The sequence below is a fragment of the Apostichopus japonicus genome, chromosome 9, assembly GCF_037975245.1.
Source record: "Apostichopus japonicus isolate 1M-3 chromosome 9, ASM3797524v1, whole genome shotgun sequence".
Taxonomy (NCBI): domain Eukaryota; kingdom Metazoa; phylum Echinodermata; class Holothuroidea; order Aspidochirotida; family Stichopodidae; genus Apostichopus; species Apostichopus japonicus.
The window spans coordinates 37011897-37028147 of record NC_092569.1 but is presented as its reverse complement, the minus strand read 5'-3'; the positions used below and the strand labels follow the sequence as shown (position 1 = coordinate 37028147).

General features: G+C 36.7%; 1 protein-coding gene across 11 annotated transcripts in view; it reads left to right on the top strand.

Moving 5' to 3' along the window:
- Positions 1-16251, top strand: part of LOC139974506 (probable 3',5'-cyclic phosphodiesterase pde-5) — a 137938-nt gene that overhangs the window by 116675 nt on the left and 5012 nt on the right. For 5 of the 11 annotated variants that reach the window (XM_071981700.1, XM_071981701.1, XM_071981697.1 and 2 more), the window contains 6 exons: positions 1404-1557; positions 4235-4390; positions 6775-6947; positions 13284-13395; positions 15285-15365; positions 15775-15863. In XM_071981700.1, the coding sequence (XP_071837801.1) occupies positions 1404-1557; positions 4235-4390; positions 6775-6947; positions 13284-13395; positions 15285-15365; positions 15775-15863 (765 nt within the window). Of the gene's footprint in view, positions 1-1403; positions 1558-4234; positions 4391-6774; positions 6948-9457; positions 11321-13283; positions 13396-15284; positions 15366-15774; positions 15864-16251 lie in introns of those variants that run through there. The other 6 variants (XM_071981706.1, XM_071981702.1, XM_071981699.1 and 3 more) reach the window with 4 other exon arrangements.

The following is a 16251-nucleotide window of genomic DNA, read 5'->3' as shown; positions in this document are numbered from 1 at the left end:
TTTGTACAGTACTCCATATGTGAAATCACTGGAAACATGTGGTTAATATTACACAATAAGCATATATTTTGTACAGTACTCCATATGTGAAATCACTGGAAACATGTGGTTAATATTACACACTATGCATATATTTGTACAGTACTTCATATGTGAAATCACTGGAAACATGTGGTTAATATTACACACTACGCATATATTTGTACAGTACTTCATATGTGAAATCACTGGAAACATGTGGTTAATATTATACACTATGCATATATTTGTACAGTACTTCATATGTGAAATCACTGGGAAACGTGTGGTTAATATGACACACTATGCATATATTTGTACAGTACTTCATATGTGAAATCACTGGAAACGTGTGGTTAATATTACACACTATGCATATATTTGTACAGTACTCCATATGTGAAATCACTGGAAACGTGTGGTTAATATTACACACTACGCATATATTTGTACAGTACTCCATATGTGAAATCACTGGAAACATGTGGTTAATATGACACACTACGCATATATTTGTACAGTACTTCATATGTGAAATCACTGGAAACATGTGGTTAATATGACACACTACGCATATATTTGTACAGTACTTCATATGTGAAATCACTGGAAACGTGGTTAATATGACACACTACGCATATATTTGTACAGTACTTCATATGTGAAATCACTGGGAAACGTGTGGTTAATATGACACACTACGCATATATTTGTACAGTACTTCATATGTGAAATCACTGGGAAACGTGTGGTTAATATGACACACTACGCATATATTTGTACAGTACTCCATATGTGAAATCACTGGAAACATGTGGTTAATATGACACACTACGCATATATTTGTACAGTACTCCATATGTGAAATCACTGGAAACATGTGGTTAATATTACACACTATGCATATATTTGTACAGTACTCCATATGTGAAATCACTGGAAACATGTGGTTAATATTACACACTATGCATATATTTGTACAATACTCCATATGTGAAATCACTGGAAACATGTGGTTAATATTACACACTATGCATATATTTGTACAGTACTTCATATGTGAAATCACTGGGAAACATGTGGTTAATATTACACACTATGCATATATTTGTACAGTACTCCATATGTGAAATCACTGGAAACGTGTGGTTAATATTACACACTATGCATATATTTGTACAGTACTCCATATGTGAAATCACTGGAAACATGTGGTTAATATTACACACTATGCATATATTTGTACAGTACTCCATATGTGAAATCACTGGAAACATGTGGTTATATTACACCACACATATATTTGTTGAGTGACTTTGACTTGTTGCATAATCTATCCTTGCAAATCTAAGCTCTCATCTTTTTTACTTTAATATCTTCTACAGGTTTGACTACGATGAATTGTGCAGATTTATTTTAACTGTTCGCAAAAACTACCGTAAAGTTCCTTACCACAACTGGACTCATGCATTCTCTGTGGCTCATAGTGTGTATACGATCATCAAGACCTGTAAGGAAATGGTCTTTACCCCGTTAGAGGTAGCAAACTCACATCCATATTGGTATTTTATAGCTCTTTAAACATCTCACACTCATCAATGTAAGTGGCTAGTCCATGGACTACCTAGTCTAACACCCATTCGATCAGTTCCTAGCACTCAAGTGTGTCTTTGTTCTTGGACCTGTAAGGAAATGGTCTTTACCCCGTTAGAGGTAGCAAACTCACATCCATATTGGTATTTTATAGCTCTTTAAACATCTCACACTCATCAATGTAAGTGGCTAGTCCATGGACTACCTAGTCTAACACCCATTCGATCAGTTCCTAGCACTCAAGTGTGTCTTTGTTCTTGGACCTGTAAGGAAATGGTCTTTACCCCGTTAGAGGTAGCAAACTCACATCCATATTGGTATTTTATAGCTCTTTAAACATCTCACACTCATCAATGTAAGTGGCTAGTCCATGGACTACCTAGTCTAACACCCATTAGATCAGTTCCTAGCACTCAAGTGTGTCTTTGTTCTTGGACCTGTAAGGAAATGGTCTTTACCCCGTTAGAGGTAGCAAACTCACATCCATATTGGTATTTTATAGCTCTTTAAACATCTCACACTCATCAATGTAAGTGGCTAGTCCATGGACTACCTAGTCTTACACCCATTAGATCAGTTCCTAGCACTCAAGTGTGTCTTTGTTCTTGGACCTGTAAGGAAATGGTCTTTACCCCGTTAGAGGTAGCAAACTCACATCCATATTGGTATTTTATAGCTCTTTAAACATCTCACACTCATCAATGTAAGTGGCTAGTCCATGGACTACCTAGTCTTACACCCATTAGATCAGTTCCTAGCACTCAAGTGTGTTTTTGTTCTTGGACCTGTAAGGAAATGGTCTTTACCCCGTTAGAGGTAGCAAACTCACATCCATATTGGTATTTTATTAATAGCTCTTTAAACATCTTATACTCATCAATGCAAGTGGCTAATCCATGGACTACCTAGTCTAACAGCCATTAGATCAGTTCCTAGCACTCAAGTGTGTCTTTGTTCTTGGACCTGTAAGGAAATGGTCTTTACCCCGTTAGAGGTAGCAAACTCACATCCATATTGGTATTTTATAGCTCTTTAAACATCTTACACTCATCAATGTAAGTGGCTAGTCTATGGACTACCTAGTCTAACAGCCATTAGATCAGTTCCTAGCACTCAAGTGTGTCTTTGTTCTTGGAACTGTAAGGATATTTTCACCATTAGAGGTAGCAAGCTGAGATCCATATGGTATTATATTAATAGTTCTTTCAATGGTCAAACTGGCTTTCATTGTGTCTGTTCAAAAATGTTTTACACATTTATGTTTCTGATATATTTCTGAAGTTTATCTTGGTTGTGTCTCACACGATGTATGATCCCCTTGATGAGGACAAGAATCCTATTGAAATTTGTGGAATTTAAAGGTCTTTTGAGGTCAACACATATCAAAAGTCTGAAAACCTTGTTAACATGATATCTCAAATACTAAAGCTTGGTTGAATTTCAGGTTTAGTAAGATCATTCCCCCTTAGTGAGAACAACACTAACCTTATTGCAATTGGTGGAAGTGAAAGGTCATTTGAGGACAAAGTAGGTGAAAGTTATAACAAGTTTTGTAAACACAAATAACTCTGAAAGCCAAGCTTGGATCAACTTCATTCTTGGTATGTGAATTCACCTTACTGCAAACAAGAACGCTATTGTTTCTTTTGGAGGTAAACATCACTGAGCTCAGAGTCAGACTACCTTAGAACCACCATGATAACTCCACAATATTAGTGAGGACAAGATTCTTCATTTTGTAATGGAGGTCAAAGGTCAAAAGCAGTCAATTGAATCTCAAGGAAACATTTTAAACACAATAACTTAATAATTAAAGCTTGAATGATATCCATACGTTGTACACCTCAGTGTGAAAAACTTTATACATGGTACAGTGATCCACGTTGATAGTGAGTATAAGAATCCCTTTGGTTTGATCAAGATCAAGGACATTTGAGGTCAAATGTCAAAATCTAGTAAAATTGAGATGAACTTCATACTTGATATGTAGGCCCACTTGAAGGCAAGTATCTTGCTGGTAGCAGTGGTGTAACCTTGACAGTCATATGTACAATCCACTAATGGATTTATATAAAGTGGCAAGGAATCACTAAGCCTGTTGGCTTTCTGGTAAGAAATAAGATTTATATTATGATGACAAGTCTCATGAAACACAAGTTATTTCATGTTGTGTTCAATTGCATACATTCTACTGAATGGTTTCATATAGGTACAGTAGCAGGAATCACTAAGCCTGTGGGCTTTCTGGTAAGAAATAAGATATGTATTATGATGACAAGTCCCATGAAACACAAGTTATTTCATGTTGTGTTCAATTGCATACATTCTACTGAATGGTTTCATATAGGTACAGTAGCAGGAATCACTAAGCCTGTGGGCTTTCTGGTAAGAAATAAGATATGTATTATGATGACAAGTCTCATGAAACACAAGTTATTTCATGTTGTGTTCAATTGCATACATTCTACTGAATGGTTTCATATAGGTAGCAGGAATCACTAAGCCTGTGGGCTTTCTGGTAAGAAATAAGATTTGTATTATGATGACAAGTCTCATGAAACACATATATATTACATGTTCTGTTTCTGCAGAGACACTTACCATGTCTTCCTTATCTTTCCAGTGCCTGGCTTTGTTTGTGGCTTGTCTTTGCCATGACCTTGATCATCGCGGCAAGAACAATTCATTTATGATTAATAGTGCTAGTCCCCTGGCTGCCGTGTATTCAACGTCTACCATGGAGCATCATCACTTTAATATGACCATCACAATATTACAGGTACCAATCCAGTGGTGGAGCGTCCATACAGTCCATACAGTCACGGACTCAAATGGACTGCTGGCGCCCTTTTCAGCTCTTTACCACTTGTTACTTATTTGCGATTATTGACATTTTTTATTGCGCTCTCATCTACCTATTGACATTTGTCACATTTTGTTGGTGTAATTTTCTGACAAAAGGGGAGGAAAGTGAAGCTCAGATAACACTTTTTGTGCTTGTCGGATGTGAATGCTCACATGTCTCATGAATGATTGTTCGTTGAGGTATGCTTCTTTTTCAATTTATAGTAGTATATTTTAGGTATCATAATATGACATATTTCTGCCAATATAGGTGTTGGCAAAATGTCGTCCCCCAGATAAGGTATTACTGGCATTTACAGGTCCAGAATACCTAATAGGCACAACAGGCATTGTGTCAGGGCTACGAAAAGATGAGCACTCACAAAGATACCACAGGGATTGTGATGAACATACCATCCCTGCTCATACTATGTACCATCCCAGGTACATGGTAATGTATCATCTCTTCATGTGATTACAACATACCATCCCTGCTCATACTATGTACCATCCCAGGTACATGGTAATGTATCATCTCTTCATGTGATTACAACATACCATCCCTGCCCATACTATGTACCATCCCAGGTACATGGTAATGTATCATCTCTTCATGTGATTACAACATACCATCCCTGCCCATACTATGTACCATCCCAGGTACATGATAATGTATCATCTCTTCATGTGATTACAACATACCATCCCTGCTCATACTATGTACCATCCCAGGTACATGGTAATGTATCATCTCTTCATGTGATTACAACATACCATCCCTGCCCATACTATGTACCATTCCAGGTACATGGTAATGTATCATCTCTTCATGTGATTACAACATGCCATCCCTGCCCATACTATGTACCATCCCAGGTACATGGTAATGTATCATCTCTTCATGTGATTACAACATGCCATCCCTGCCCATACTATGTACCATTCCAGGTACATGGTAATGTATCATCTCTTCATGTGATTACAACATACCATCCCTGCTCATACTATGTACCATCCCAGGTACATGGTAATGTATCATCTCTTCATGTGATTACAACATACCATCCCTGCCCATACTATGTACCATCCCAGGTACATGGTAATGTATCATCTCTTCATGTGATTACAACATACCATCCCTGCCCATACTATGTACCATCCCAGGTACATGGTAATGTATCATCTCTTCATGTGATTACAACATACCATCCCTGCTCATACTATGTACCATCCCAGGTACATGGTAATGTATCATCTCTTCATGTGATTACAACATACCATCCCTGCTCATACTATGTACCATCCCAGGTACATGGTAATGTATCATCTCTTCATGTGATTACAACATGCCATCCCTGCGCATACTATGTACCATTCCAGGTATATGGTAATGTATCATCTCTTCATGTGATTACAACATACCATCCCTGCCCATACTATGTACCATTCCAGGTACATGGTAATGTATCATCTCTTCATGTGATTACAACATGCCATCCCTGCCCATACTATGTACCATTCCAGGTACATGGTAATGTATCATCTCTTCATGTGATTACAACATACCATCGCTGCTCATACTATGTACCATCCCAGGTACATGGTAATGTATCATCTCTTCATGTGATTACAACATACCATCCCTGCTCACTATGTACCATCCCAGGTACATGGTAATGTATCATCTCTTCATGTGATTACAACATACCATCCCTGCTCACTATGTACCATCCCAGGTACATGGTAATGTATCATCTCTTCATGTGATTACAACATACCATCCCTGCCCATACTATGTACCATCCCAGGTACATGGTAATGTATCATCTCTTCATGTGATTACAACATGCCATCCCTGCTCATACTATGTACCATTCCAGGTACATGGTAATGTATCATCTCTTCATGTGATTACAACATACCATCCCTGCCCATACTATGTACCATTCCAGGTACATGGTAATGTATCATCTCTTCATGTGATTACAACATACCATCCCTGCCCATACTATGTACCATTCCAGGTACATGGTAATGTATCATCTCTTCATCTGATTACAACATACCATCCCTGCTCATACTATGTACCATCCCAGGTACATGGTAATGTATCATCTCTTCGTGTGATTACAACATACCGTCCCTGCCCATACTATGTACCATCCCAGGTACATGGTAATGTATCATCTCTTCATGTGATTACAACATACCATCCCTGCTCATACTATGTACCATCCCAGGTACATGGTAATGTATCATCTCTAATGTTAGCTCTATTTTATTCCATATGTTCATGTTGATAATCTGTGTTTTTTTCAGCATGAGGGCCACAATATCTTCAAGCATCTTACTTCAGATGAGTACAAACAAGTCCTTGGAGATATTAGGAACTCCATCCTAGCCACAGATCTAGCTCTCTTCTTTGGCAACAAGGATAAACTGAAGAAGATTACCACAAAAGGAGATTTTAATTGGTCAAACCCTGAGCACAGGTAGAGATATCTCTATTCACCTTACATCTGCTTTAATGTACAGGTTTGATATAGGTTTAGAGGTCATTGGTGACCATGTTACTGTACAGATAATAATGAACACTAATGAACTCACATTAACTGCACTCAGTAGCCAACATTGTCATCAATAAAGCATTGAATGAGAATCCCTTATAGATGTAAGATATATCTTGACATTTGTAGCAGCTGTAACATTTAAAGACTAAACCTCAAACTAAAATCAACCTTTTAATGAAATGCATATATCCTTCATTATAAACTACCATTAGTTAACAGCATGTCTTTATAATCACCATAGAATTTATGATTGTTTCATTCTACCTACTCAATTATTAGTGATAACCTTATATGATATGTGAGATAAGTTTAATATATTACATCTCTCATAGAAAATATTGATGATAAGTCTAATATATCCACATTATAAATATTGTGTATATGTGTATATTGTGTATCCAGATGAAATCAATTGTATCTATATGGATATTACATATCGACATGATATATATATATATAGATATAGATATATATGCAGGCCTCAAATTTCACGACGGTCATGGCCGACGGTGCCCTTCCAACTGGCCTTGGTGCCTATAGAAAATCTGCCTTGCCCTTTTTGCTCTGATTGCCGCTGTGCCCTTTTTGAGAAACAAACCCAAGAACACCCTGATAACTAGGTCAACAGAAAACATAACAAAACACACTTTTGAATGAACATCTTTCATGATTTCTTTCAAAAAACCACAACTTCTTCTGGCAAGAACCAAAATTTCTCCCAATCCTACAGATAATTGAATTCGTTTGAAATAAATATATCATGAAAATTAACCGCAAGGTACAGGGTTTACAACACTCCATTACAGAGATTTTCATGCTAAAAATAGACAATGATGCTTTTCCAAAATTCCTGTGATTTGATTGGCTGATAGACCCTATCCATTGTCTGGAACATTCTTGAACACGAAGTTGTTTAACAACAATTACTTGCAACGTTACTTTCCCTGAGAGATGTATATTGTTGTATAGGCTATCATATGTGTGCACTCAAATATCATAACGTTAGGCCTTGTCGCATACCGTCCTAGTTACTTGTGAAAACAATCACTCCTGGTACGAAGATGAACTTGAATTGTTTCTGAGACTATCACGTAATATTTGAACCATTGTTTTGATCAGAAAATGTTATGAGTTGAGACAATCTATGAATTTTGTGGGAAGCTAACATCTCTGATCCTGAAAAGGATATTACATCTCACTCTCTGCATTGATAGTTCCTAATGTAAAATGTGCATTCATACCACAGTAGTTTCTGTTGCAAATTTTTTTGCACTCCAATTGACCAGGTGCTTCAGTAAAAAATTTTGGTTCAACGTTCGTGTGTAGACTACTGTGAATCGTCAAAAGTAGACATTGAATGTTGATTTTTTAGTCCACATTGCGTAAAAAGCTATTCACATCTAGGCATACTGTAATTTTCGTAGAGATGATTGTTTGCAAAGAGCCTAGCCCAGGATAAATGTTGGATCAGATTTTGAGGATTTGCGCATGTGTAGTTGAAAATTTTTGAACAGGCCTATGTACATGCAATAGTACAGTGAACTGTGTGGAATTTAGCGCGAGATATGCACACTGTAGGTACAAGGATTTCTGAAGAGTTGGTTGTTGGAATCGCTGCAAGGTCAAAGCATGGAGCTAGTTGGATTTGGCGAGTAGGGAAGTACAAGGGCGGACGAAGAGGAGGGGGTGTGGAGTAAAACTTGGTTGAAACGGCAGGGTGGGCGAAAGAAGTGGTGGGCAGGGTCGCCCCTGTCAAACAGCGAAGCTAAGGCACTGAGCCATCTGCCCTATTTATTGTGTATACCATTCACTAAGTTATCTCGGGGTTAAATAATTCTATTGACAAAAGGGAAAGCGAAGTGAGAGAGACCACCTTCTACTGTTCTGCTTCATTAAAACAGCCGCCAGGACCTGAACAGAAATTGTTTTATGATGTTTATTCTTTATGGCCTTGTTGCCCTTCGTTAAGATGCAAGTTGGCCTTGGTGCCTTACCTCATATGGCCTTGGTGCCCTTTAAAGTTTTGCCCCATTCAAGGCCAAAGTGGCCATGCCCTAAAAATTGTTAAATTTGTGGCCTGTATATGTATATTTATACATATATGGATGCTGTTTATCCACATTATATATATGTATACATATGGTTATTGTATATCCACATTATATATTTTATACATATGGTTAAATGTATATCCACATTATATCATATGATATATAGTCCGATACAGATTTGATGTAGAATGATTTATATTACACCTGCTAAGTGCAATTGATAATACGTTTATACATTTTGCTTGCTCCAAGCTGTGTAATCTACTTCAGTTTATATTCAACCACATATCTCCATATCAATCAATTATTGTACAATCTGAGAGCTATTGTGCTATCCAAATACTCTATCGTAAGATACTCTTTTGTTCTTTTTTTCTACAGTATAATTATGGTTTTAGTGTATTACTTCCTGCTTCTATGTTAAAGTATGATAGTTTCTGACACCCATCCATACTACTGTACCCTCCATGCACTTTAGCACTGCACTTATCCCTAATAGCACCTAATCCTGCTGGCACCATCAATAATCAGCTCTTATTGATTTATATGTATGAATAGGTAGTTATGCTCCTTATGCACTTTAACACAACAATCTATAATTTAGGCATGTTATTGGGGTTTGTTAATGAAGGCTTTAAACACAATCTGAATACTCCACATTGATAGAGTGCTCACTCGTGTGGAATGGGAGAGCAAGGTGATGGCCATCCATGTTAACACAAAGTTAACATGTGAAAAAGTACATTACATGGGAGAGCTTAACATTGGATTGTCAAGGTGGAGTGTAGCTTTATTCATCTACAATCCATCCTTACTTTTGAAACTATTATTAAGTGTGTTTTTCTTAGTTGATTGGACACTTTTTACTAAGCAAATCAGGTTTGGCTTCTGATATCTGTAAAGAGAGACACCAATATGCTTTCCCTGGACCTCCAGTAATCCTTCAAGGATAATCCTTCAATTTTAGCAAATAATTTCACATTAATTGAACAAAGTCCAAGAATTAGTTATATTAGATATATGTATTTGGAATGAAGAAGGAAATATGTGTATGGAATTAGGTGTGATATATGGAATTAGGTGTGATATATGGAATTAGGTGTGATATATATGGAATTAGGTGTGATATATGGAATTAGGTGTGTGATATATGGAATTAGGTGTGGTATATGGAATTAGGTGTGATATATGGAATTAGGTGTGATATATGGAATTAGGTGTGATATATGGAATTAGGTGTGATATATATGGAATTAGGTGTGATATATGGAATTAGGTGTGTGATATATGGAATTAGGTGTGATATATGGAATTAGGTGTGATATATGGAATTAGGTGTGATATATATGGAATTAGGTGTGATATATGGAATTAGGTGTGTGATATATGGAATTAGGTGTGATATATGGAATTAGGTGTGATATATATGGAATTAGGTGTGATATATGGAATTAGGTGTGTGATATATGGAATTAGGTGTGATATATGGAATTAGGTGTGTGATATATGGAATTAGGTGTTATATATATGGAATTAGGTGTGTGATATATGGAATTAGGTGTGATATATGGAATTAGGTGTGTGATATATGGAATTAGGTGTTATATATATGGAATTAGGTGTGATATATATGGAATTAGGTGTGGTATATATTAGATATATTTGGAATGAAGAAGGATATATGTGTATGGAATTAGGAGGGATGGAATTAGGTGTGGTATATGGAATTAGGTGTGATATATATGGAATTAGGTGTAGTATATGGAATTAGGTGTGGTATATATTAGATATATGTATATGGAATGAAGAAGGATATATGTGTATGGAATTAGGAGGGATATATGTGTATGGAATTAGGTGTTATATATGGAATTAGGTGTGGTATATGGAATTAGGTGTGATATATTAAATTAGGAGGGATATATGTGTATTAAACCAGGTGTGATATATGGAAATAGGTGTGATATGGATGTGTATGGATCTATGTGTGATATTTGTGTATGGAATCAAATGTGACATAAGGAATTAGGATGAATATTGTGTATAGAATGAACAGCACTGTCAGTGTCCCTTTTCCTTCTTCACCAATGTTTTTTTTTTAATGCTTGCTTGCCCTACACTGCTGTCAGCAGGCTCTGCATCAGAGCCTTAACAATGACAGCGTGTGACCTTGCAGCTAACACTAAACCCTGGCACATGCAGCAACAGACAGTTAAAGTTATCTTTGATGAGTTTTATCAGCAGGTAGGTTTGACAAACATCATGATCCATCTAATCTGACCCATGCACACCGATCCAGCTGACTTTGTATAGTCCTACAAGATATCTGGTCATAATGTCATCCCCACATATCTGATGACAGTAACTTTGCAGATATAAAATCCATATCTAATTGACAAAACATTATTTAGAGCCTAAATTTCTATTTTTTTTAAATGTTTCATCAGTTTTGTTGACTTACAAACTAATGCAATGAGTCTCTAATTTATTGCCATTTTACCAGTACTTTGTGTTTCAATAAAATATTCTTGTCTCCCAAAAATGTGCAAGGGTTAGATTTTAGAGCCATTCATTTTGTCATTTGATACTTATTCTGTGAACAAAAAGCAGGTATTGGTCATAACCCAACAGAATGCTATTCAGTGTTCATAAGTCAACAGAATGCTATTCAGTGTTCATAAGTCAACAGAATGCTATTCAGTGTTCATAAGTCAACAGAATGCTATTCAGTGTTCATAAGTCAACAGAATGCTATTCAGTGTTCATAAGTCAACAGAATGCTATTCAGTGTTCATAACCCAACAGAATGCTATTCAGTGTTCATAACCCAACAGAATGCTATTCAGTGTTCATAAGTCAACAGAATGCTATTCAGTGTTCATAAGTCAACAGAATGCTATTCAGTGTTCATAACCCAACAGAATGCTATTCAGTGTTCATAAGTCAACAGAATGCTATTCAGTGTTCATAACCCAACAGAATGCTATTCAGTGTTCATAACCCAACAGAATGCTATTCAGTGTTCATAAGTCAACAGAATGCTATTCAGTGTTCATAAGTCAACAGAATGCTATTCAGTGTTCATAACCCAACAGAATGCTATTCAGTGTTCATAAGTCAACAGAATGCTATTCAGTGTTCATAAGTCAACAGAATGCTATTCAGTGTTCATAAGTCAACAGAATGCTATTCAGTGTTCATAACCCAACAGAATGCTATTCAGTGTTCATAACCCAACAGAATGCTATTCAGTGTTCATAAGTCAACAGAATGCTATTCAGTGTTCATAAGTCAACAGAATGCTATTCAGTGTTCATAAGTCAACAGAATGCTATTCAGTGTTCATAAGTCAACAGAATGCTATTCAGTGTTCATAAGTCAACAGAATGCTATTCAGTGTTCATAAGTCAACAGAATGCTATTCAGTGTTCATAAGTCAACAGAATGCTATTCAGTGTTCATAAGTCAACAGAATGCTATTCAGTGTTCATAAGTCAACAGAATGCTATTCAGTGTTCATAAGTCAACAGAATGCTATTCAGTGTTCATAAGCTATGATGTCAGTGCTCTCCATCTCATTTTCACACTACAAACTTATGGAAAATAACATTTCTACAAACTTTCGTTTGAAAGTGAAGCCTCATTATTAAAAAAACCAACAAGAAACCTATATTATGTGAATTATTGAAAGCATCTGGTCAAGTAGCAAGTCTTAAAAAGTTTGAGTCCTAGTGAGAAAATATTGAAATAAACCTTCATCTGGTTTATGTGGCTTCAGTGTCATTTATATCAGTTTCTGTGTTTTTCTCATGTTTTTGCTCACTAAAGTTGTGAATACTGGTGCTTGTGTTAGACAATGATCACTGTTGGGTTATATAATGTGCTCTTTGTTCTCAGTAGTTAATCAGATGAAGGCATAACTTGTTCCTATGCATGGCATGCATGACCTTTAACATTGCACACTCTTTTCACTTCAGTTGTAATAAACCACCACCATGTGTTGCTCTAATTCTCTCTAGTTCTGTGCTGGCATCATTAATTCATTTTCCTCAACATTTCTGTTGTCATGGCCCATTCTACTTGTAAGCAGTAATTATTCATTCCAATGGTGTAATTTCTTACTGATGTGGTAATCAATATGAGTTAATAATGTCCATCTTTGTGCATGTTCAGCCATCATTTTCTTTCTTCATTTAATTCATAACAGGAGATTATGCAATGCTATTGTCATGACAGCATGTGACCTTTGTGCTGTATGTAAACCCTTTGACATCCAAGCCAAAGTGGCCGAAGACATATTTGAAGAATTTTATGAACAGGTTCATTTTTAGTTTCTTTTGCTATGAGAGATGTTACTTTAATTTGTAATAGAAAGTAAATTAAAACAGTCTGCATGTCAGTGGAAAGGAATTATAGGGAGAAATGGATTTTATTCTGTAAGTGTGAATGAATTTGCTTATAGTCAGATGTTAGCATCTTTGACATGGATGTCCTTAATGAATGTGAGATAAACATTTGCAACCAAGGATCTAGTCTGATCATTCCTTACTTGTTTGGGAGTTATGGTTCACCCTTTGTGATTGAGCTAGGATGAAGTGTGATCATTCGTTTACTTGTTTGGGAGTTATGGTTTACCCTTTGTGATTGAGCTAGGATGTAGTCTGAGCATTCCTTACTTGTTTGGGAGTTATGGTTTACCCTTTGTGATTGAGCTAGGATGTAGTCTGATCATTCCTTACTTGTATGGGAGTTATGGATCACCCTTTGTGATTGAGCTAGGATGTAGTCTGATCATTCCTTACTTTTTTGGGAGTTATGGTTCATCCTTTGTGATTGAGCTAGGATGTAGTCTGAACATTCCTTACTTGTTTGGGAGTTATGGTTTACCCTTTGTGATTGAGCTAGGATGTAGTCTGATCATTCCTTACTTGTTTGGGAGTTATGGTTCACCCTTTGTGATTGAGCTAGGATGTAGTCTGATCATTCCTTACTTGTTTGGGGGTTATGGTTTACCCTTTGTGATTGAGCTAGGATGTAGTCTGATCATTCCTTACTTGTTTTGGAGTTATGGTTTCCCCTTTGTGATTGAGCTAGGATGTAGTCTGATCATTCCTTACTTGTTTGGGAGTTATGGTTTACCCTTTGTGATTGAGCTAGGATGTAGTCTGAACATTCCTTACTTGTTTGGGAGTTATGGTTTACCCTTTGTGATTGAGCTAGGATGTAGTCTGAACATTCCTTACTTGTTTGGGAGTTATGGTTCACCCTTTGTGATTGAGCTAGGATGCAGTCTGAGCCCTGCCAGTAGTTATACTCTAAAATGTAAATGGGTCTACTTAATTCACCATACCTCCAGATCAGAGGATTAACAATGATTTAATTCACCTTTCTCTGTCCACCAATCTGATCTTCTTTGCTGTCTACTTATGATCATCTTCATTTCTTTCAGTTAAAAGCAATTAGTCATACCTTGCATGCTGCTAGCAGCTGTGTTGACCAAGAAAATGTTTCAGTTTTTGTTAGTTTAAGGCTCATTTAGAACACTTGTAGAATAGTTAACATTGAAATGAAGCAACAGATTTAGAATGCTCTGTAGTTTATGACAGATGTAAACATGTACAGTTGATAAATGTCAACTTCTCTTTGTGACAGTTCATACCTGTACACATGTATAGATAGTTCTCTTATTTGTAACCATTAAGTGGAACACACTGTTTGCTGTGACAGCAGTTTAAGGTAAACAATGACTGTTCTTTGTCAAAGAGGTTAAAATTTACTGTGTACTATTGTCTGTAAAGGAAGACTCTTTTAGTCATTTGGTATGCTATTGGTATGTCATTAGCTATTGATGCTATTGGTATATCATTAGTCATTAGCTATTGGTATGACTGGAGACTAGTTTTAAGCTATTGCTATATTCTGTAATAGTTTACAAATTTAAACACTGCTCTCTGTGACAGTTGACATGTTTAAACATTTACTGCTTTCTGTGTCTGTGGGTAAGTTAGTTTAAACATTCACTGTTACTGAGTAGGGATATGTTATTTTCTGGGACAGGAGATAAGTTTAAACATTCACTGTTGCTGAATAGGGAAATTTCATCATTTTACTTGTTTTTCTTGGTAGTACAATAATTGAAGTTTTGTAATATAATAGTTTATTTACTTTGTACACTGAATGTATATTTTTGCTTCTTTAAATAACAAAGGGTGATGAAGAAAAGGCACACGGTCGAAACCCAATACCTATGATGGATAGAGCTAAGGCGCATGAACTTCCAGCTAACCAGGTAAGAGTTACAATGATAGCTAATCAGTTGTGAAACCCATACCTATGATGGATAGAGCTAAGGCACATGAACTTCCAGCCAACCAGGTGAGAGTTACAATGATAGCTAATCAGTAGTGAAACCCATACCTATGATGGATAGAGCTAAGGCACATGAACTTCCAGCTAACCAGGTGAGAGTTACAATGATAGCTAATCAGTTGTGAAACCCATACCTATGATGGATAGAGCTAAGGCACATGAACTTTCAGCCAACCAGGTGAAAGTTGCAATGATGCTAAATACAGTTGTCAATCAATGTGTGGAATGTTGTGTCATGTTTGCCTTATTCCTGTAATTACATATTTTGATATCAAAGATGGGGTTTTTTTGTATTTGTTTTATTGCTGTTATACCATTTTCTTTCGCAGGTTTCTTTTATTGTTGGTATTTGCTTACCCTGCTACGATCTGCTGCAACAATATATTCCAAATGCCCGACCAATGCTGGAGGGTGCCAGGTAGATTTGATTTTGTTACTCATTTGTGAGATTCTTAAAAATTAGTTTACATTACTCTCGCCACATTCGAAAGGTAGGATTGGGAACTGGGCTTTAAATCTCTTCTCACCCAGACATTACCAAGTGACCTCATAACTGCCACCACAACTGTGAACTTACTGCTATGCCACCTCTTCCCACTCAGACATTACCAAGTGACCTCACTACTGCCACCACAGCTGTGAACTTACTAGTATGCGACCTCTTCCCACTCAGACATTACCAAGTGACCTCACTACTGCCACCACAACTGTGAACTTACTGCTATGCCACCTCTTCTCACCCAGACATTACCAAGTGACCTCACTTCTGCCACCACAGCTGTGAACTTACTGCTATGCGACCTCTT